Below are 22522 nucleotides of genomic sequence, written 5' to 3' on the forward strand. Positions count from 1 at the left end.
GTGTATTTGCCATTCTGCTGTACGCTCAGTACTACCAGGAGAACCAACTACATAGTATGTTGCACAATGCAGAACTGATAAGTAATATTTATGTTAATTATATTTTAAATACAAGGTTGGACTTTTACTGTGAAACAGTACTTCAAATGACAGGACATCTATCTATACCCAGACATCTCAAAATGTTCCTATGTATTGAACAGTACAACCAACTCTACAATGTTAAACATTTTAAATTACCTTAAACGCAAGCTGGCAAAAACGATCGCTTAAACCACACCCACAAATGTAATATTGTAATGGAACGCCCGATCCATTGCTCAATGTTAGTGTGTTGGGTATTTTGAACAATTGCACAAACAGCAATAATGTAAACAGTATGTACCACTTCATTCGTTAGAAAAGGTGCCTGCATTGTGCAGCTACGAGGAATGCTGTTGCTTCCCACACATGAATGTTCAGGATTGCCCTTATCCATTACTCCACCATGAGAATGCACAGCTAAAGATTCCAAGAACCTTTGCCAACTGTCTTTACTGTACTGAGGTGTTCATGCCCAAGCAGAGTTTGCAAATATTACTTGTAATTTTGCCATATTTTAATAGCTTTCCAGCCCAAGGGATTTGGAGGTACATCGGCTGCAACAGGTAACTTGCCTTTTTTCCATTTTGCCCCCCTGCTAACGCCACAGCTGTAACTATGAGAAGGGGTTGTTCTTTTTATTCAACATTTTTATGTGCCTGTACCACTGGCATATATTTCATGTGAACTTTACCACTTGTCAAGACCGGGTCTAGAAATGTAGTTATGTTGCAGTCAAATGTGGTCCCACTAAACCCCTGAATGCAGTACTGCTCACTCACACTCTCTGGCAAGTGTACGGACAATCGGGGGCTTGTCTTGTCAGTCCAGTTTTTTATGGTGCTGGGGGACAGGGTAACTGTATCCTAGCTGTATCTTGACATGCTAACCTGTGGTGTAACATTCTTATCCAACTAGTGGTGCGCCAATTAGATGGCTCCTTTGGCTTAAGAAATGGGTTGTCTGTTTCCATTGGCTATCTGGCATAAGTGTCAAACAATTTAAAAAGCCTTGGATCTGAGTATGATCTTGATGAGGCTATATTTTGTGTTTTTAAATTACTGCCATTTGCGGAAAAGCCTTGAAAAAGGGCTTCAATGAGGGTGGTTGTAGCAGGCTTCTCAGGACACTCCACAAAATTTGCTTCAGTATGTGGATGAAAATAGATGCGGGTATTCCTTTTTAGTTTTGGACACTGCTATCCTTAAAGCATCAATGTGCCCTCTAATCGGCAGCATGTTGGGATCAAGAATGGGGTAGGAAACTAGACTAAGCAATGCACCTCATTAAGGGCGTCTGAATATCTACTACCAATGGTGCAGCTGTTGCTCAATTTAAGTTCAGGATTGGAGCCCACATAGTGTGGACCATTCAGAAGCTCCACCCTCAGAAATCAATAGGGAGCAATATGTGCTGTTTGTGGCATATGATTGAAGGAACCCTACATCATCTGCTGTTCCAATGCTCCTGGTTGACTAAATATAGGGGCTCAGTATGGAAAGCAATACGCTCTATCCTCCAAATAGAAACCACCTTCTTGTGGTTCAGAACTCTTTCTACCCACGTTGCCTTACCAGACCTACTGTCACCCGACAACTGATGGCTTGTCAGTATTTTCTTATAACTCACCCTCTGGTATCGCTCTAAAATTGGAACAATTTCCTGAGGTTCACAAGAGTCATGGTGGTGGATTGTATACTATAGTAAGCAATGCTTGATATAGAAACTGGTTACTAGCTGTGAAATAGAAGTTCAGAAGGACAAGCAGGAATTGGCTAGGATACAATATGTACTATCTCGCGGAGAGATGCATGTAATGCGTTCCAGCCTTCTGAGTCCACACTTGATTTTCCTGTTGAAAACTATGTTTGCACTGCTCGTCCTAATGTTAAGGTAGGTGGGACTTCTGCCACATTGTCCCCCCCCTCCTTTTCTTTTTGGTCCCTCTTCTCCCTCCTTTCCCCATTCCCATCTTTTCTTCCTCTCTTTCAGCTCCACTTGCTAGACCTAGTTAATTTATTGGCTCAATTTCTCAAGTCGGTCTTCTTCACTCTTGTTCTCCACTTATGAATATTCTCTTGCTATGGTGCATTATGTCTTTCATGAGTTCATCAATCGCTTTGAAGCACTTCACTTGTGTATACGTGCTTTACAAATTTACAGATCCAATCAATGGGGCTGTTCCTGTTGTATTCTTATACAGCCTTCTTGCTCTGACCTATTAAAAGTCTGCCTTTGTGTTATTTTTCTCTTTTTGCTGCCCACCCGCGGCCCCAATAAAACCAAAAAGGAATCCCTGTAAAAACATTGTGGCAGTAATATAATTTCCTTTTGATGTCCTGTACATGCATAGGAAGCAAAAGCAAGCACTGAATGTAAGAGCCAAGTATTTCGAAGCCAGCACAACGGAGCGCCAATGCCTATGGTGGACGGCCAAGTTTAAGGCAAGGTAGTTGGGGAAAGCTTTTTATAGAACATCTTATTTTCTGGATCTTGTCAGCATACGTATGGAAGGAGGCAAAGCAGGGAGAAATATTTTCTGCTGCAAGAGGCTGAAAATCGGCTTCAAAAAGCCTTTGTAGAAGGACAAACCATGTAGATGTATGAGGTCTTGAGAGGTTTGAACTTGACTGCACTTTGCTTTACTTTACTAAATGTGTATTGTGCAGGCCATGGACCCGAAGGCTTAAGGGCGCATTTCAGAACAGACACTGAACACATATGCTACCAGGATATGTCATGGAAGGAGAGAGATAAGGCATCTGGGGTAGGCCCTAGGCAAACAAGAATGTTTTCAATTTCCTTTTGAGAACCTCTGTAGATTCAATGCCTCTTAGCTCAAGTGATAAATCATTCCAGGCCCTTGGCGCAATAACATAGAAGGCTCCATTAGAGGCCTTCTCATTCCTACACCTAGGCATCGTCAACTGATCCTGGTTGCTAGACCTTAATGTTCTCCCATTCGTTTTATTGCATTTCTCTGTCCTGGACGAAGGAAGGATGCAATACACCCAAGCCCAACCTTTGATGCCAGGAGTCTTTCAGGAGATTTAAGAGGGTGGTATGGTTCATTGTCAAAAGATGTTGAGAGGTCCAGAATGTGAAGATTGCTCTATAGCTGTTGTCAGGTGAGTGCAGCAGATTATCTCTCAGGTATAGTAAGGCCGATGCAGTCTCTCTAGCAGGCCGCAACCAAGATTGATGTTCATGCAATAGTGGTTAGCCTCACTGTTGCAAAGCAGCTGTTGGTAGCCATCTTCTCAATAATGTTCCCCAGGAGGTGGGGTGTTAGCTATAGAATCTGCTGTCCTCTAATTTTGTTTTTGGTTTTCATGTCTAGGTATGGCTGACTTTCGGGAGGCGTTTGCAAAAGCTAAGCATATAGCCATCATAACTGGATCCGGTGTCAGTGCTGAGAGTGGTGTACCCACCTTCCGCGGACCAGGAGGCTTGTGGAGGAAATGGCAAGCCCAAGTAAGTGTCCTTTTCACTGCTGCAACATCTGTTCCTTTTTTCTTTTGTAATGATTTGTAGTAACTTGTAGGCTCATCCAATTTTGAAATGGTGCCCCAAAAATGCAGTGATAGGAGGGTTTGCTTCACTGTTTTCAAAGAGGCATTGTTTTAACTGCCTGTCGTTCTGTAGGAGGTCAGTGAATTTTAGTACACGTTCATTCATGTTTTCAAACTCAATATTGTAGCTCAATGACCACATACTTTGTTTCTATTTAGAGAATCGGACACCACCGCTCTTGTTTGAGCACGAGACCACGGTATGGCGGTGCATTTCAGCCATTCATAAGACTTTTGACAGCGCAGGGAGTGAAAGGAGAACAAGCGTGTTCATTGTATATAACCCACAATACTGGTATCGCCCTCTTTTGGTCACACTCCATGGGTTTAGCTAGAGCTGTGGTACGGAAACGCAATTTCTTGGAAAGAGATAGTAACAAATGTGAGTCGCATGACGGTTTGTGCATAAGTCACATTCCTACATGCTCAGACTGGCTTTCTTTCCTCAGCCCCATCTGTGTGCTGAAAGATCATACCCTTCTTGCATAGCTGTGTTTTACCCATAACAGTGTTGAGACAGATTAACAATTTGTGCCTCCGTTGCTTTAGACCCCAGTATCATAAGCATCTTCCTTTCAGTACAGGAGTTGACATCCGTGCCTCTTTGGCTTTCTAGAACTTTGTTGGGAGAAAGCATAAGGGGAGTAAACGCTCCATTTCGCTAGTCCCATGTGACTTGATATATTTTTTGTACAGACACACTCTCTGGAGACACTTACTTTAGCCACTGCATGTTGTGGCACACACACAAATGCTTGCTCTTTGCCTTTTTTCAGGAGGTTCTTCTAAGTCTCATCCAAGGCGCAAAGGTGTCTTTCGCTCTCCTGTTATCAATATTTGAAAGTGACAGTCATTTTAGTTCCTTCTCTTTTCATACATGCCAGACTGGCCTGAAAAAACCCCAGCACAGTAATTGCCAATTGGTTGTTGGCAGCAAGGCAGGCTAGTAAGCAGCAGCATATCTAAAACAGCTATTGTCTGTTAGTGCAGGACCAATAGGGAAAGCTGCATTAACCTTTCCCAGACACCAAAAAACCCCATATCTGCAAAAGAAATGGCTGTTTCAAATGGATTGTGTCCTCTCACGTATTCCTCATCTTACGTATTCCTCATCTTATGATATTCGTATCCTGCCAACTTCGCTGCTTCGGAAAAGAAATTCTTGGCAGAGGGCGCTGTGCACGAGGTCGTGGCTTCGATGTCCCTCCGTACCATGTCAACATCACCATCAGTATAAATTGCTTCAGTGCAGTTTTTCCGATTGCTTCGCTCTCGAACAGTGTGCTTCGAAATTTTCTTCTGAAAATGTCTTCTTCTTCCACCCCTTGTACTCCCAAGACGGGTATGCATCAACTGCGGATCGATTACAGATCCTCGCCGCGTTTGTCTTTGGTGCCTGGGTTCAGACCATCGAACCGGTGACTGTCGCTCCTGTCAGTCGATGACGGAGAAGGTCCTTTGTGAGAGGAAAGGTAAACTGGCGGTGGGGCGGGAAGCTTCTAAGGTCTCTTCGAAGGCCTCGTCAAAGACCTAAGTAGCCGAGCGATTCGAAAGAATCGGATCGTCGTAAACACTCTAAGAGATCTCAATCTCATAGTAGATTGAGACGCTCTTCATCTTCCTCTTCAAAAAAGTTTAAGAGGAGACGTAGATCTCCTTCTTCATCCTCCGATACATCTACCGAAAGTCTTAAGGTTAAGTCGGATTCCACAAGGAAATGGGAAGAATTAAGAAGGAAGATGATGGAGGTCTTTGAGAATGCGGCCCCAACCCCCTCAAAGAAGCCTCAAAAGAGCCAGACCCCAGTCGCTCCGTCGGAACATGGAAGTCAGGAACTACTGTGGTAAAACCCAGTAGTATGGGTGACACTTAAAACCCAGTAGTATGGGTGACACTCGTAAGACTCGAGTCGACGCCAAAGAATCCTCGAATCAAGTGTTTCCCCAACACCGTATAAATAACTAGTCGTTGAAACCCTCGACGGCTTCGACATCGAAGCCAAAAGCGTTTGATGCCTTTGTCGAAGACATCATCTGTGTCCTCGAAGACTCCTTTGATACCATTGAAGTTTCCTTTCATTCCTTCGACCCAAACTCATGAACAGGAAAGAAGATTTACTCCTTTACCTAAGTCAGACTTCTTTAAGTCCATGTCTTCTATTTTTGAAGGAAGTGGCTCTGAAGAAGAGGTTTCTCCTTTTGGAGTACAATATGGTACCAGAGAGGTCCCAGAAGGATTGATTGATCCAGAATCAAAAATGAGACCTGTGTGATACCCTTCACTCTGCTAGTGGCATTGATACGTCACCTGAGCTGGAGTTTGCAAAACCTGTCCCTGCAGAACGTGCAGATTCAGGGTACAGGAGTTTAATGAATAGAGTGGTTGAATACATTGGCTGGGGTAGAGCCTCACCCACCTTTGATCAGGATGATATGACTGACATACTTGATCAGGGCCCCCAGAATGATAGTTCTCCCCTTCCATAGGGCACCTCAGAGAATGTTAGAAAAACACTGGGAAGTTCCTGATACAATTGCTGCAGTCCACAATAATTTTCCAAAGAAGTATAGTACTTCTAGTTCTGATCCTGATTATTTAAGCAGGCATCCCACTCCAGAAAGTCTGGTTATTCAGGCTGCAACTTCCTCAAGACAGACAGCATATCCATCTATGCCCCCCGATAGAGAGGATAAGAAGATGGATGCCTGGGCCCGTAAGGTCTTTACTTCGGGTAGCATGGCTCTCAAGTCAACTAATGTCACCTGTACCCTGGGCAGGTTCACCCATACCCTGTGGGACTGCATTTCGGCGGCGGCTGAACATATTCCAGAAGGTGAGGAAAGGGAAGGCTTCCTGAATATTGTCGGAGATCGAAAGGAGGCAATGGGGGAATGTCTCCAGTCTGAACTGGATACTGCTGATAGTATCAGCAGATCCATGGCTGCAAGCATAGTGCTACGCAGATTTGCATGGTTGAGGAAGTCAGGGTTTGCAACAGATGTGCAGGCCAGACTACTCAACATACCTTTTGATGGTTTGAGGCTGTTTGGTAGTAAAGCTGATGAAAGCTTAGAAAAACTACAGACCTCAAAAGCGGCAGCTAAATCTCTTAGCGCCTCCATGCGACAGCCTCAGAAAGCTTATTCAGACTCATCTTCCTGTTCTTTTCGGTACTACTCGTTTTTTGGTAAAGGAAGAGGACAGGTCATTAAAAGAGGCAAGAGAAATCTTGCTCGTGGTGGATGAGGAAAAATTGCAAAACCAGCCTCGGGAACGGCATCTTTGCCCTCAGCCGCCCCTGCAGCGTCCTCCAAATCACTCTGAGGCCTTATCACATGAAACCCAAGTGGGAGGCAGAATCTCTCAGCATCTGAAAGAATGGTGGGGCATTACTTCGGATGCTTGGGCACTGGAGACAGTAGCTCGAGGTTACTGCTTTCCCTTCCTAAAAAGGCCTCGGGGACCATCCACCGGGGACCAGCTCTGTCAAAATTCCAGATCCGCTCCTGTTGCAGGGAATGTTAACCCTGCTAAAGAAAGGTGCAATAGAACAGGTACCTGTAGCGGAGAGGAACAAGGGTTGGTACTCCCTCCTACTTTTTCATTCCAAAGAAGGACGGAGGATTGAGACCCATCTTGGACTTCAGAAACTTGATGGATGCTTACTTTCATGTGCCAATCCATCCCAAGCAAAGAAAGTACCTGAGGTTCGCGGTTGGCGGTTCTCACTTTCGAGTTCTGCCATTCGGGCTGACCTCCGCCCAAGGGTTTTCGTTTTCACCAAATTGATGGCAGTTGTGGCAGCGAGGTTCAGGAGAGGGGGGGATTCACGTCTACCCCTACCTGGACGATTGGTTGATCAGAGCGCCTTCTACCGAACAAGCTCAGGAACATCTGTCGATCACCTGTCACTTCCTTCACAAACTGGGCTTCTCGCTCAATTTCAAGAAGTCTCATATACCATCCCAAAAGCTCCACTTTATCGGAGCAGTTTTGGATACTTTCTCGGGCAAAGCCTTGCCTCCCGAGGTGAGAGCTCTCCCCATTCTGCAGATGGTAACAAAGTTCCAGAATGCCCAGCATCTGCCGGCCTTCGATTTTTCTGAGGTTGCTCGGCCTCATGGCATCCTGCGTTTTTCTGGTGCCGAGGCCAGATTGAGAATGAGATCACTTCAATGGGCCCTCAGAACTCAGTGGTCCCAGTTTTCGGGCAGTATGTCGGATCTTCTGCAAGTCCCGACCGCAGTTGCTCAGGATCTATTATGGTGGGCTTGCAACGACATCCTCAAGGGAGAAACTTTTTGGCAACCATGGCTGGAGATAAACTGATGCCTCACTCACGGGGTGGGGAGCTCACACCAACGATCTGACTATCAGCGGTCGTTGGTCTCTATCGGAGTCCAAACTACACATCAACCTATTGGAGCTGAGGGCAATCAGACTAGCGCTGAAGGCCTTCCTGCCCTCTGTACAGGGAAAGAATGTCCTGATGATGGACAACAATGTAGCCAACAAGAGAGGAGGCGTAGGGTCACTACCACTGTGCAGAGATGCAATGCAGCTTTGATTCAGGGCAATACGAGAAGGAATCTCTCTATCGGCAGTTCACCTAGCCAGAGAGCAGAACACGGCGGCAGACGCTCTGAGCAGGCAGAGCACAGTCTCCCACGAGTGGGAGCTAGCTCAGGAAGTCCTTCTGGAAATCTTTGCCCTTTGGGGAACCCCTCAAGGGGATCTGTTCACGACCATGGTAAACTGGAAGTGCGAACAGTACTGCTCAAGGGAATTTCCTCCAAGAGGAGCTCTAGGAGAAGCATTTGTGGTGGACTGGAAGTTTCCACTTCTGTACGCGTTTCCTCGAGTCCCTGTGATTCCTCAAGTAATAAGGAGGTTGAGAAAGTTCAGGAAAACCATGATCCTAATTGCCCCAGATTGGACCAGGAGGACGTTGTACCCGGACATTCTGGACATGTCCATCTGCCCTCCAATACGTCTTCCGCAAAGAGAGAGGATCTTCTCTCACAAGAGGAAGGTCGGGTTCTCCATCCAAAGGTCAAGGCACTCAACCTTCAGGCATGGTTTCTGAGAGGTTGAGATACAAGGATTGGGATCTTCCGGATGACGTAATGGAGATTTTGCTTTCGTCAAGAAGGCCAGCAACAAAATCCTTGTACCAGTGTTGGAACAAATTCAGTAACTGGTGCAAAGATAAGGATGTGGAGCCTTTTCGATGTGGCACCCTAATGGTGCTCTCTTTCCTATTGCATCTAGCCAATCTGGGGCTCCAGATCGGAACAATTAAAGGATATCTTGCTGCGCTGTCCATTTTCAAGCGCTCCTCGGAAGAGGTTTCTTACTTCAAAATTCCATTCATAATTCAATTCCTGAAAGGGCTTACTAATGTATACCCTGCAGGCCCTTTTCATGTCCCAACTTGGGATTTAAATCTAGTACTTAAGTTTCTAACTTGTATACCTTTTGAGCCTCCGCACTCCTGTCCCTTGATGCTTCTAACATTGAAGACTGTCCTTGTGGCCTTAACATCAGCCCGCAGAGTTAGTGAACTACAGGCTTTCTCATGTACACTTCTATATACTACTTTTTACAAGGACAAAGTGGTTCTTAAGGTTAAACCATCTTTCTTAACAAAAGTAGTTTCTGACTTCCACTTCACAAAAAATCCTATTACCAACATTCTATCTTCCTCCTCATTTAGGCAAAGAAGTGGAGAGACTGCATAGACTGGACCCAAAAAGGGCTCTGTTTTTACATTTCAAGAATGCCAAAATTATGTCAAGATGAATAACTTTTTGTGGGTTATACAGGTCATAAATCAGGATTAGCAGTGACAAAACAAAATATATCCCTCTGGATCATTCTGGCTATAATTGAGTGCTACAGATTGGCGGGAAAAGACCCACCGGATGGGCTGCGAGCCCATTCCACTAGGGGGATGACTACTTCTGCGGCTCTGAAGAGGGGAGTCCCTGCAGCAGATATTTGTTCAGCTGCAACATGGGCATCAATGCATACCTTCATCAAGCATTATTGCTTGAATGCCTCTTCCTCCAATGAGGGTTTATTTGCCAAGGTGGTACTTCATTTCGTCCATGAGAATAATAACTAGTACTTCCACCTCCAAAATTACCACTGCTATGAGAGTCTATCATAAAATGAGGAATACGTGGGAGGACACAATCCATTTGAAGAACAAGTTACTTACCAACTGTAACGTTCTTACGACTGGATGTTCCTCCCACGTATTCTCATCGCCCATCCTAACCAGCAGTACAGTTTACGTTACTTACACTTTCCTCTGACGAAGAGTATATCAGCCATGAGGCACGCCTGGGTGTTCCTCGAATAATTCCTCGAAAAAACAGAACTGAAGCCAACGGGCACGGCACAAGCTATTTATACTGATGGTGACGTCGACATCAACACGGTACGGAGCCTGTCGAGGGACATCGACGCCACAACCTCGTGCACAGCGCCCGCTGAGAATTTTTTTTTCCAAAGCAGCGAAGCTGGCAGATACGAATATCCTAAGATGAGGAATACATAAAATGAGGAATACGTGGGAGGAACATCCAGTCAAAAGAACGTTACAGTTGGTAAGTAACTTGTTCTTCTGAAGAAGTTGAAACCAGTTTACTGCTAACTTCCCTCGAACACAAAGCTCTCTAGGTAAGTATTTTGTCCTTGAGCTCTCCTTTCCTCCATCGGGGAGCCGTGTTGGATGCTTCACTGTTATTTTGTAATTGAAGTTCCTCTGAATCTTTACAGTATGCTGCTTTCACGCATGACCCTCTGGAATGTTATGACATTGCCTTTGTGTTGGGATCTCTGGACCAGGCCCATGAAGACCTTAGTCCCCAACCTTTGTGGGAGAGATGTACTATATCCGTTTCTGTATTTGTGTACTATGTTTATGACACTAGCTAGCCTGTCAGCCTTTCCATTTGTTGAAGTACCTTAACTGGCCCGTTGCATAGGGACTGTGTATTTTCCTGTAGATCCACCCACTGTGTTACCTTGTGAATTAGCAAGTACTCTTAAATTCAGAGTGAACACTAGGTGTATGGTGCTGGTGATAGTTCCCAGATGGCTAAACAGTATCCAGTACCCTGACCTAATAGCACAGCTTTTTCTGTTACACAGGAGTTTGGGTGGGGCCTGGGGGGAGCTGTAATCAAAATAACAGGTCCAATTCCAGCATATTTAGCCTCAGTTGTTCATTTTGGCAGCGTAAAGTGAAAAATAGTATGTAAACACATTTTGAGCAACAACTTAAAGATGCAGCATGTAGTCTAAATACATCTACAAGACTGCAGTCCAAGAGCAAGTGCTTGTGAATCTGCAACTGCTGACTGGAGCTGAAATGTACCATCCTACTCCTTGGACTAGAGACTTTTGGCTACTTCTTACATGACACATTTTGCCTTCAAGTGGAGTCCTAGAAGTCTTGCATCCCTGCCATCTGCATGTGCTGGAATTTCAAGGTAGGATCCAGTGGTCAAAACACATCTCATTTCTAATTCCCATTTGACAAACAGCCTTCCTGCTGCTAGTTTGTCTATATCTCGTTGTTCTACACTGAATCCAGCTTCCCTGCTCCCTACATCATCTGACAGCGAATCATGTCATTGTTTTATGGTTACCAAATCTCTGTACGCACAGACCTGATCTACAAGATGTACCTCTGCAAATCCTAAATTGATTCTTTATGTACAGGGTTTGTGCATTGGGAACAAACGGGAATAGCTTACCGCTGGGTATGATGTTAGTACACATGTTGTGTTAAAAATAATTTGCTTACCTAATATCTGATCCGCACAGTTTGCTGAACTTGTTGCTCTTAGACGTGCTTTTACTTTAGCAAAGTATAAGTCTGCTACTATTTATACAGACTCGTGTTATCCCCTTCGTATCGGCTACGATTTTGTCCTTTAGGGAAACCTGTAAGTTTTCCTTATCCCAGCTAATACCCCTGTAAGCAACAGGCTCCAGATAAACATGCTTTGTTGCCTTCTGCTATCACTATTGTAAAATGCCAAGCTCATGAGTCCTCTGTTAAAACCCTGCCTTATGGGCCTGGGATCTGGCCCTAAAATGTCTGTTTGGCCTCTACTAATGTCCTTTATTATTTCATTTTCTAGTCTGGCAGTACAGAAGGATTTGTATACTCTTCTCACAAAAGCTATACGTTCTGTATGGATAAATTATGGCACAGTTTCGATGGTCGCTTGGTAGTACCTAGAGCGCTATTGCCTGTCTGATCCTCTCGGTAGGACACACAGGTAAACCAGGCTTGATAGCGCTTATTCAGAGTGATTGGAGTGATCCTCATTTTGCCACCGTGGCTCATCATTGTAGCACCTGTTCAATTTGCTTGACCCATTTGTTTTGTTAAGTCTTTGCCCGCTGCATATCCGGCTTTGGAAAGGCCAGCTTTGTGCAGATTCTGTAAACGAATGTGCTTTGGTCATAGTAGATGCATTTTTTTAGTCTGAGTTTAAGATTATACCTGTAAGAAAGCAGACCCCTTCACTCTAGCAAAATAAATTGTAACAGAATGTATTCCCTGTGTTGCTCCCGGTTAGCACAGTCACTTGAGGAACACACTTCACTAATCGGGTGATTAGAGCTATCTGCAAGGTTTTGAATATTAACCGGCATCTACATTGTGCAAATCACCTCCAGTATAGTGGTACTGTGCAACACCGCAATGGTGATAGTAGAATGTGATTTTTCAAAGATGTGTCAGGTGACTGGCCTCAGATGGCCATAAGCATTGCCACTTGCACTACTCTGTATTCGAAGATTCACTTGACTCCTCTGCCCTTGTCTTGGGAGGTAATTGCTTGCACTATTGCTGTCAGCTTGAATATCTTTTCCCATTGCATCAGATAAGAGGCCCAGTGCGTGTTCCCAAACATTGCAGAAAGGATGAAGAGCTGCAAGAAGCGTCTGTGCCCCCATCGTTTCTACTTCTCTACAACATTACTGTAGCACTTGTCTTTTGAAATTCACTTTGGTTTTTGCACAATCTAAAATAATGCAGGCTGTTAACCGGTCTCCTGCACTGTTGCTTTTGCTTCCCGACAACTACCTTTGTCTATGCGTAGCCCTGTTCTTGATATTGCTGATAATTTACTATGCTGCATGAACTTTGAAGCATTATGAGGAACTGCTGCAATCCAAGCACTGTCTTGAGCTTTAATCGTGCAAATTGAACATTGACTGCGTGCAACTGACTACATAACATGGCTTTCCTTCATCTCCTAGTTCCATTTCAAGTAGAAATTGTTACTTTTGAGACTGCTTGCCTTAAGCCCAGGGCCATTGAAATTCATGCATGCCTTAACAGCAGAAACCGTTATTTGTATTCAACCTGGTAGTACGCTTGCATGCAGAACACATTTGACTGTTGGGTCCGAGCACCCATGCACCATGACTCTGGATTTCCAATGGGATCTTTTACCTTTTACTGGGATGACATCTGTGAGGGTTCCCACAGAGTCTGAAGGTTCTAAGGCCTATAAAGGACCTGGTTCTCAGTATGGCTTTACTGGGGCACTAAATTTGCATCAACCCTCTGAATTGGATAAGAAACCTGCTCCTATTAGATTGGTGTTGCCTGTCAATGGTCTTCCGTTATTCCAACAATAGCACCCGATTGTTTTTATTTTACTTATTTTTGTTTTACTTTTTTCTTTTCATTTTTGTCCTCCCCCCACCCCTTGTTTTTGGGCATTAGCAAATGTGATTATACCCTATCAACCTCCAAAGCACATTAGTCAATTATGTATTTTTCTTTGATTCAGGGCTGTCTTTCAAATAGTATGGTTATATGGCGTATCATGGTACATATTTTATCTATGTGCCTTCGATTCCCGCCCCTTGGTCAGGTTCCTGTTATATCGGTTATATTTGGCCTGTTATTTAACATTACACCACACTTCTTCAGCTGCACAACGTAAGAGAAATTCTGGATGGGACACATTTTCAGAAGATATGAATTATCGGTCGCCCCGATTCTGTATTGAGCTAAAGAGCGAGAAACTACTTGGATTGTCACTACTATTGAAGTTGCAAATGACCCATACAATGCCCTGGCCCTGATGGACAATGAAAAGTTAGCCTTCCATAGTACAGTTCTACAGAACCACATGGATTTTGCTAACGTACTAGTTTCCTTAGGAGGCGAATGAGCCTTAATCGTGTCAGAGTGCTACATAAGCTTTCCTGATTTATCTAGTAACATATCTGACCTATCTCGCATCTTATCTGCAAGCCAGCTGCTGCCTGATCCAGACAGAAAACAATAACAGGTTGGTCCTTGCCAGATTGGCAAACTGGATCATTGGGGTCCTTAGAAACTGCGATATTGCATAGAATCCTGATCTTACTAGCAGCCCTGGTGGGAATTTGTTGTGCGATTCTTCTAAAATGTGTTCTTCGCAGAACCTGCAAGAGTGATGCAAATGCTGTATCGGTACAGGAAAAGTTGATGGTGATAAAAAGGTGATATCTAGGGTACCTGGCGTTGCCCGTCTCCTTACGAGTGGTGTCTCATGTGCCCTGGAGGATGTTGCTCTTGCCCTTATGTCAGCAAGTCCTGCTTCAGTTTGCTCTGTCATCTCATTTGCCCTGGAGAAAGTTGCTCTTGTCCTCTGGTCGGCAAGTCATGCTGCTGTTTGTTGTGTTTCAGAAGCTCTTGATATTGATTTTGGCTTTGCTTCAGATGGAGCTTTTCCAAGTGATGTTCGTTTTTTTGTGCGGCATGTTTCTGTCACTCAATGGCTTCAGCACATTTGAGAAAATGTCCAAGAAAGATTGATTGATGGTGCTCTCCTCTCGTGAATGAACTTATGTAAACTGTAACCTTTCCATTTCCCATATTTCGAGTGGCGTGATAAAGAAAATGTTTATTCCCTTTAAAAATGCTTTAATAAACTATTTCGAACTGTATACAGTAGTAATCATTTCAAAGGAATAACCAACACATCGACCTTTTTGCTTCATACACTTCCCAATGTTGACTCCTTCTAGTACCTACTGTGGTGAATCTGGGTGAGCATCAGTAAATGAGGGTGTCCACGGAATGACATTTTTGCATCCAAACATAGAATACATTCTTGCCCCAAACAAACAAGGAATCCATGCAAGATTTGGTAGCAGTGGGTTCAATGGTGTGGATTTGTATAGCCGGACAAACATATACATACATTTAGCTTTATATATAAAGATTATTACATATACTATTTTATTTACATTTCGATATTTACACAGCTGTGTATTCTATTTTGTTCAATGTCTTATAAAGGTGTTTGACATTGCACATGCAATTGGTGACTTACAACTGTGAATTTAATCCACATAAACGATATTGAGATGTATATCGCCATTCAGCCCAAAAATATCGAGATATTGCATTTGGTCTATATCGCCCAACCATATGTTGAATATATCTGTTATCCAGTAATTATAACTAATAAACAGAGGATGAATTTACAGCAAACATTTACAGCGAGAAAATCATTTTTTCTTTTCATAATATATATGCAGGTGGGGAAGGGAGTTGGGTGGGTTTGAAAGCATGGAGAAAGAGGACCCCCAAATAAAAATAAATGTAATATTTTTTCGTTATTAAAGTTTTGTTGAAAATTCATTCTCTGGACTTTCATTTGTTAAAATCACATGGAACCATATATCTTTACTAACCTATTATGCTCACTTTTACCTCCTCCTAAGTCATTGTCTACCCAACTCCTGATATCAGAATATGGGCTAAGCTATTTAAATAGATTTAGTACATGAAATGTCTGTACGCACACTGTCATCAGAAAATGTTGAGTAGTAAATTATGAGATTTATTTAATGTTGAAGGTTGTTATGGTTGTTTCTCACATTTTTCAAATGTACAAATATTTAACATTTATATTGTCAGGGAGTTTCACAAAAGTCCACCTTAGGTGGGACTTTGGAAGGCTCAAACGTGGGACACAGGGCTCCAACTCTTAGTATAGGCCTTAACGACACAGGTTTTGTTGGTAGCAATGGCTGAGCAGCCAGGCTTATTTTAGGATGGAGGAAGGGCTGTGGGGAAGAACAAAGAACTTAGTATTCACATAGGCCAAAGAAACACTGACACACTAAGTTATATACAAATTATATGTTTTTTAAATATACACTGAGCTAAAAGGTGATTCTTCAGAAAGGCAAGTACTGAACTCCCAATAAGTAACTTGGAACAAGTAATGCAATCCTTACAGTAAGTAAATCACTTTTGTAATACTTGTAGAATGGCAGTAAGCAATTCGAAGATAAGACACTTTTGTAATGGCTTTCAGTATATCTGTTTCAGACAAGAATTAATGAATGAAACCAAACCAATATAAGCAGGTAAATACTTGTAGTAATTTCACAGAGGTCTTAAGCTTTAATAGTCCATCCCTATCTAGTTATGAGCATTTCAGAGTCAGATTGGAGGGTCAGATAAGCAAGGCACCAGCTGTAGAAAGTCCAAAGGTTCCAGAGCAAGTCTTCAGTAGCAAGTAACAGGCTTTGTTTGGGAAAAGGTTCAGGGACCTCTGGGAAGGCTCCCTGAAGGCACACCGGTTTTGGGACTGGGTGAACAAGGATGGGTAAACTCCCAAACACTGGAATCAGCACTCCAGCAACACAGGAGCAGCAAAGCAACTCTAGGTAAGTTCTACCAAGAGTCTCCCAGTACCTTAGAAGTGAAGAGGTTGCAGCACGATGCATCAGCACCAGACTCGGTCATTGGATTCTTGGTCAGGCAGACAAACTAAGGGACTCTGGAATGAATCTCGCAGCAGCAGTCGAGTGAAGAGGCTCCAGGCAAAGGATTCTTTGTGGCTCTGATTTTGGGGCCCTTTTAAAAGCACCAGTGAAGAACGGATACCGCCTGTTGCATTGGTCTTGCTTTCTGGGTCCAGCACTCTGGTGCCTGGACTTCAAGGAGTGTAATCTTGCCTCTGGAGGTCCTGAAGGAGTCCACCATGGTTTCGGGTGGATTTGATCTTCGGAATCCTGCACACTGGCCACAGGTCCAAGGCTATATTGACGGATTGCTGATCACAGCGCATCATGGGGTGGCTCGAAATGCAGGTCGTCTTGAGACTGATTGGACCCACCAGTCGAAGGGCGAGAGCAGTGGCATAGCGCAGTTTAGGGGGAGACCCCCTGCGAGCCATGCTGTGGGCCCCCCCAGCACGGCAACAAATCACGAGTTGAGACACACTCTGGGACAGCCTAGACTACCACGCTTGCGCAGTACATACAATCCTGCTGCAGTGGGATGCTGCACACTGCACTAGTAGAGATATAAATGTGTTTTATACAGCACACTTTCTGAGAAAAATTGGCAAAAAAGCCACAGCGTTTGCAATTGTTTTGTTGGGTAACACCAATCCAATGAGGCGAAGTGCCTCATACACAAGCACTCGGATGAGGTAGAGTAGGGACAGAAGTAATGAAGATTACCAATAAGTAATCCAGTTATTAAACACAAGCGCATACACCGTTCACCATACACTCATGCACGCCCACCCAGGCAGCCACCCATACATCATGCATTCACACGCATTACATTATATACATATACAGACACACACTTGCATGCATGCACACATTTAAACAAAATACATTATGTTACCTTTTCGAATCCGTTGATCCAGGGAACAAGGCCTTCAGCTCCCTGCAGCAGCTAGGAACGCTTGTTCCATCATTTGCAGAGGATCTGGAGGCGTTCTTGTCATGGGTGGGGTTTAGAGGGGGAGGTCTATGACTTCAAAAAGAAATAGTTTCTTTTGGAACCCTTTCTAAATCTAGAGAAATGCATACACAATAATCATTGGACTAGATTGCAGAGGCAGAAATCCTCTGTTCTTTAAAACATAATTTGCAGTTATCTTTTGTGACGAGTCCGTTATGTGTAGGATTGAAACGTCAATGGCACATTTTAAGAGGCGTGTGAAGCAGGTTGTAAAAGTCACCGGTGGAGTGGGACTGCCAAGTTAAAAACAAAACGCGTTTCATGGAATAGGCGCAGGCCTTTCGTAAAAGCACTGCACTTTCAGTTAAACAGAATAGGCCCAAAACCATTTTGACAGATTCTTTTTAATGAGAGAAATGAGACAGTGAAGAAGAGAAAATATATATATGAACAGCTACTGCATGTTTAAACTGCTTTCTTAGCAATAATTAGTACGGTAGAGAGTAAGGCAGTGCATGTATGAAAAATGATCCTTTTCTTTGTTGGCCGGCATTGCCTGATTAAAATCAAAATTATGCGTTCTATTAACCACGTACACCCCAACACAGCTGCACGCTTAGCTCTTTACTAACGAGGGACCATGTCGTGGAATGTCGAAAGTAGAGCCAAGCACAATGGACAAATTGAAATGTACTGCCTCCATTTTGCATTGCCTACCTGGTATCATAGACTGGCTACTGAATTAAAGGATGTCTAACATGGGCTAACCCAAATTGAGTTCCCTGTTTTACCCAACACGATTAACTTTTTCTCCAGTAAATTGCATGGAGAGACTGCAGGGTCAAAAACGAATCGGACATCATCGGCAAACAAGTACAAGTGTGCTCTTCTGCAACCCATCTCACCCAATAGATACCAGACCATTGCTTAATCGGGATAGAGAAATGCTGCATTACAGCAACAAATGGGAGCAGAGGTGACGGGTATTGCTTCATGCCTCTGTAGGGGATGACAGAATTGGAGAAGGCCTCATTCATCCCCACCATTGCCATTGGAAAAAGGACCTTCTGACTCCATAATTTGTTTTCCAAACTAATGTTAACCTTTATTTTGCCTGCTCTAAGAATATATTTCCTGTAATAACCCAATCTCTGGTTTAGCAATTTTCAGGTCACTCACGTCATGTGAGCATACTTTAATCGTGTCATGTTATGTCCACTATCATGCACTGTAAAGCAAAGCTGGACCTCCTCCCTGCCTGACCTACCACCAACCTTGTGAGGTTTTTTGGTGACATCCGTGTACAAGTATTTCCAGAGTCAAAGTGAAACAAAAGTAAAGCCCTAAACCAAAAGAGAAAATATCCCCTCCCACGCCGATCCACCCACCCGTACCTGCCAACTGCCCCCTTCTAGGCAAATCACTATCTGGCGCATCCAGCTATCTTTAGATGGCACTTTCCAAAGCTCCCTCTTTGTCACCCCACGGATGGATGAATCGGATCCACCCAACCCTGTCACCAAGCCTATAAGTACACACCTGAATGATCGGGAGAGAAACTAGAACCATATAGCCTGCAGCAACCCCAATATATCAAAACACGAATGAACCAAAAGTGTTGATAATTAGCTCAGCAGAACCATTATTATTTAGACAGTCAAGCAGGCATGATCCAGCAACCATATGGGAACTGCCTGCATATCGGCGACCACACACCCCCTAGCACGTTTCACTTTAGTCCAGTCATTTTGGTTTTGAAGGTCTGATGCTGAATTTGACTTTGGTTGGACGTTGGACGACCATGATTCCATTCACGGTTCCATTCCCTCCCCAGTATCACCGCTCTACTATGGCGCAAAGGGCGACGCTTTCCTGCACTTACTGTTCGTTCTTGGTGCTTAATTGGAGGAGAAAAGGAAACATCCACGGCTATTTCATGATTTCGCGTTGCATTTATTTTGTCTTGACGACTGCTCTTTAGGTTTCCTGGACGACATGCGTCACTCCAGATGTCGCATTTGTTTACCTGTTGGTGGAGATCCCATTTGCAGGTGTGCAGCCAGCACAATCCATTTGGGGAGGGGTGTTCAGATGAAAAGACACAAATACCACGCGGCTCGCTCCCTGGCTGTCAGGAAAAATAAAGGCACAGGTTAATGCTGAAAAGCACGCGCATCCCTTATGACTCGTAGCGGCCACCCCTCCCATACCACTGTAGTACATGAAATACCACTGGGAAAACACACACGGCAATAAACCTAGAACAACGTCCCATCTGGGGGCCCGAGTCCTTAGACCAGGAAACGGACCGCAAGAAAGTCTGAAATGGGCCCGACCCGTACAGCACGAGGAAGATCTAAGAAAAGGAGTAAGATCCACAACGCTTTAATCCAAGGTCAGAGAGAAATCGTAGGCAGAGCCCTCACATAGTTCCAGGAAGGAAGCCGGGAAGATACAAAGGTCAGTTGGTGTTTAGTGTTAAGAGGAGCACAGCATTCCCAAAGCATGTTAAGAAAATCAAAACCAATGGGTTCCACGAGATACCAATGATTGAGGATGTTTCTAATGGGGAAAAGAAACTGGTAAATGAATAAGGAGAAAAACAAGATAACTCAGTACAGTTCCAAAGAAAAGTCCAATCTGCAGTCTGGAGGGCAAAGCCAAGAGCAAAATACAGCCCCAGGCTACAAGCAGGGGATCCAGAAGCACAATAAAAACTGCAGGTGAAGGTGAGCAAATCTGGGAAGCCTAGCATCTAGCAGGAATCGTGAAGGCTTGAGGCACGGTGGGAGCGGCTGAGAAGGGCTGCAGATTGGCAGCGTCCTCTTTAATGCTCTGTTAGCAGCTTCTACCGTCATTGACATGATTATACCCCTGGATGCCGTGCCTTCTGTGGAGTGTATTTCTTTAGTATGCAGTGGTGAGCCAGGCCCCTGGCTAGGCAAGCACCAAGCTGCATACTACAGGAAAAGGGGGTCTTCTAATCTGCGCATGGCAGGTCATAATAGAGCCTCTTTCTACACCTACAGATCCATGCTGACGTTTGTTTTTGTAGACCCGGGCGTGCAATGATGGCTTTGGTGGCACTAGCAACAAGTGTAGCACTTTATTTTGTCAAGCTGCCATTTCTTCATTTGCAGGCTCGCTGCGAGCCAGCCACAGCCAAAAGCGCTAACCACACTTGATTCACAATGTTATTCTCCGGGTCTAGAAGCCCCACGTTGAGCACACGTCCATTTAGAGCCATAGTGTTACTTAAGTCCTTGCACTAGTCGCACTTAGTGTAGCAGACGTCTCCTGAAGCAAGTGCACACCAGGCCTCAGTCTTCCGTGCCTCCCACTGTCACAAAAGTGCCTCGCTGTGCACTGCTCCAGACTCCTCAATTTAGCTTGTGTGGTACCCCGAAGGTTCATCGGGTGTGCAGGTCTGCTGGGTAAAGACCTGTCGGAGCATAGTAAGCTTGCCTACCCTCTCTGCAACACCACTCCTCTACCCCGCTTCCACGCCTCGTCTCACTGACAGCAGCACACAGATCAGGAACCACAGGGTATAACCAGTCCGGTTGCAAAACATCCCCTACTACGCAGTGTCAGGACTCATGGGGATCCATGGCAATATCATTAAAACTCCACCAGGCGTGGTCGTTTCATGCATTTTGCCAGAGATGGCGCAAATGCCATTTTCCTAGTCGTTTGGGGCCCTCGTGTATCTTCCATACTTACCCAAGTGTATTGCTTATGGTCACATTGTACCTTCTTGTGACCCTGCCCTGCCCTGTCATTGCTTCTCTCTCCGATTCCTTGTCCCAGTCCGTACTACAGGTAGGTGTGGGGAATGGAGGGGGTGAAACAGCAGGCTGGTTTTAGGAGTGGGCGCTCTCTTTGGCTCGTCCTACCTCAGCGACATCTTGGTTGACCCTCCCACCCCCTGCTCCTGTATTTCCTGTTTAAAACGTTCCTTCATGATCCGGTTTCGAACATGGTCTTGATGCGCCACATGCTGCCGGCATGCATTGCTTCTAAAACAAGACTGGTACCCCTCCATCGGGGGTAGGGGGGTAGAATGGTGTTCCCATATGTGAATATCTGTTGCACAATCTTTCCTTGAAGTAAAATCGAGGCTACAGCTATTGTGTATAGTTAAGCTGAAGTATATCATTTAAATGGCATTTCTCAGTAGAATTGTATTGCGGATGCATGATCATTTTGTTATGCTCTGTAAATAAATTGTGGGTATAGTATATGGACATGTACATAAAGAATTAGATCATGGCCACAAACTAACAATTCCATCTGCCCATGCCCCACTCCATAACACATACATAAGCAGTCTTCTCATTTTATTGTCTTACAGCTTTGTGTTATTGGTTTTGGTGGAGAACTACTATTCCCTTGGACTTTGTTCACAACATTAGCTAGACACCCACAAAACTCTTGTATAGTGCACAACAGTACAATGGTTTCGGCAGTCGCCTAAGATGTCCTGCCTTCTTCAGGTAAACGTTCAAAGACTTCACTTCTGTTGATGCTCTTCTTAGTTGAGGACTACATTCGGATACAGTTTCTGAAAATCAAATGATGCTTTCATGCACTTGTGCATTAGGAAAGCAGCAGGCACTTAACTCACTGAGATATCTGACTAATGTGCATAGGAGGCATGTAGTCTGCTCCTTTTTCCATGGCCTTCGTTTTGTCCAAAGTGTTGGTACTGCGTTGTTCAATCTGAATATGGATCCATGTGTTGAGTTCTGTCTCTCACCCATGGGCAGCTGTATTAGTTAAATGTGACTCTTGTGTCTTCTGCAAGTGATATTTCTGGTAAGGACCTGGTATATTTGGAGATTGAATGGTTTGCCATTCTGTTGCGTGAAATGTTTTTAATTTTTTATATATATATATATATATATATATATATATATATATATATTTTTTTTTTTTTTTTTTTTAATTATTTTTTTTTTAAGCCTCCTATTCAGGGAAAGCTGTTTTCACATAGACAAGCTTATTTAAAGATTTTAAATAGTGTTTTTTTCTCCAAAACATTAGTAAAAAATAATAGCCTCTCTACGCGGCTAATAAATGTAGGTTTGCTCATAATTATAATTCTTGTGTGCTATTTTTATGT

General features: G+C 44.0%; 1 protein-coding gene across 1 annotated transcript in view; it reads left to right on the forward strand.

The window, feature by feature from the left end:
• SIRT5 (sirtuin 5) overlaps positions 1-22522 on the forward strand; it is a 337432-nt gene that overhangs the window by 92109 nt on the left and 222801 nt on the right. The window contains exon 3 of the mRNA XM_069613545.1: positions 3422-3555. Within this exon, the coding sequence (XP_069469646.1) occupies positions 3422-3555 (134 nt within the window). The remainder of the gene's footprint in view (positions 1-3421; positions 3556-22522) is intronic.

Source organism: Ambystoma mexicanum, chromosome 5p, assembly GCF_040938575.1.
Source record: "Ambystoma mexicanum isolate Mex_15411 chromosome 5p, UKY_AmexF1_1, whole genome shotgun sequence".
Lineage (NCBI taxonomy): Eukaryota > Metazoa > Chordata > Amphibia > Caudata > Ambystomatidae > Ambystoma > Ambystoma mexicanum.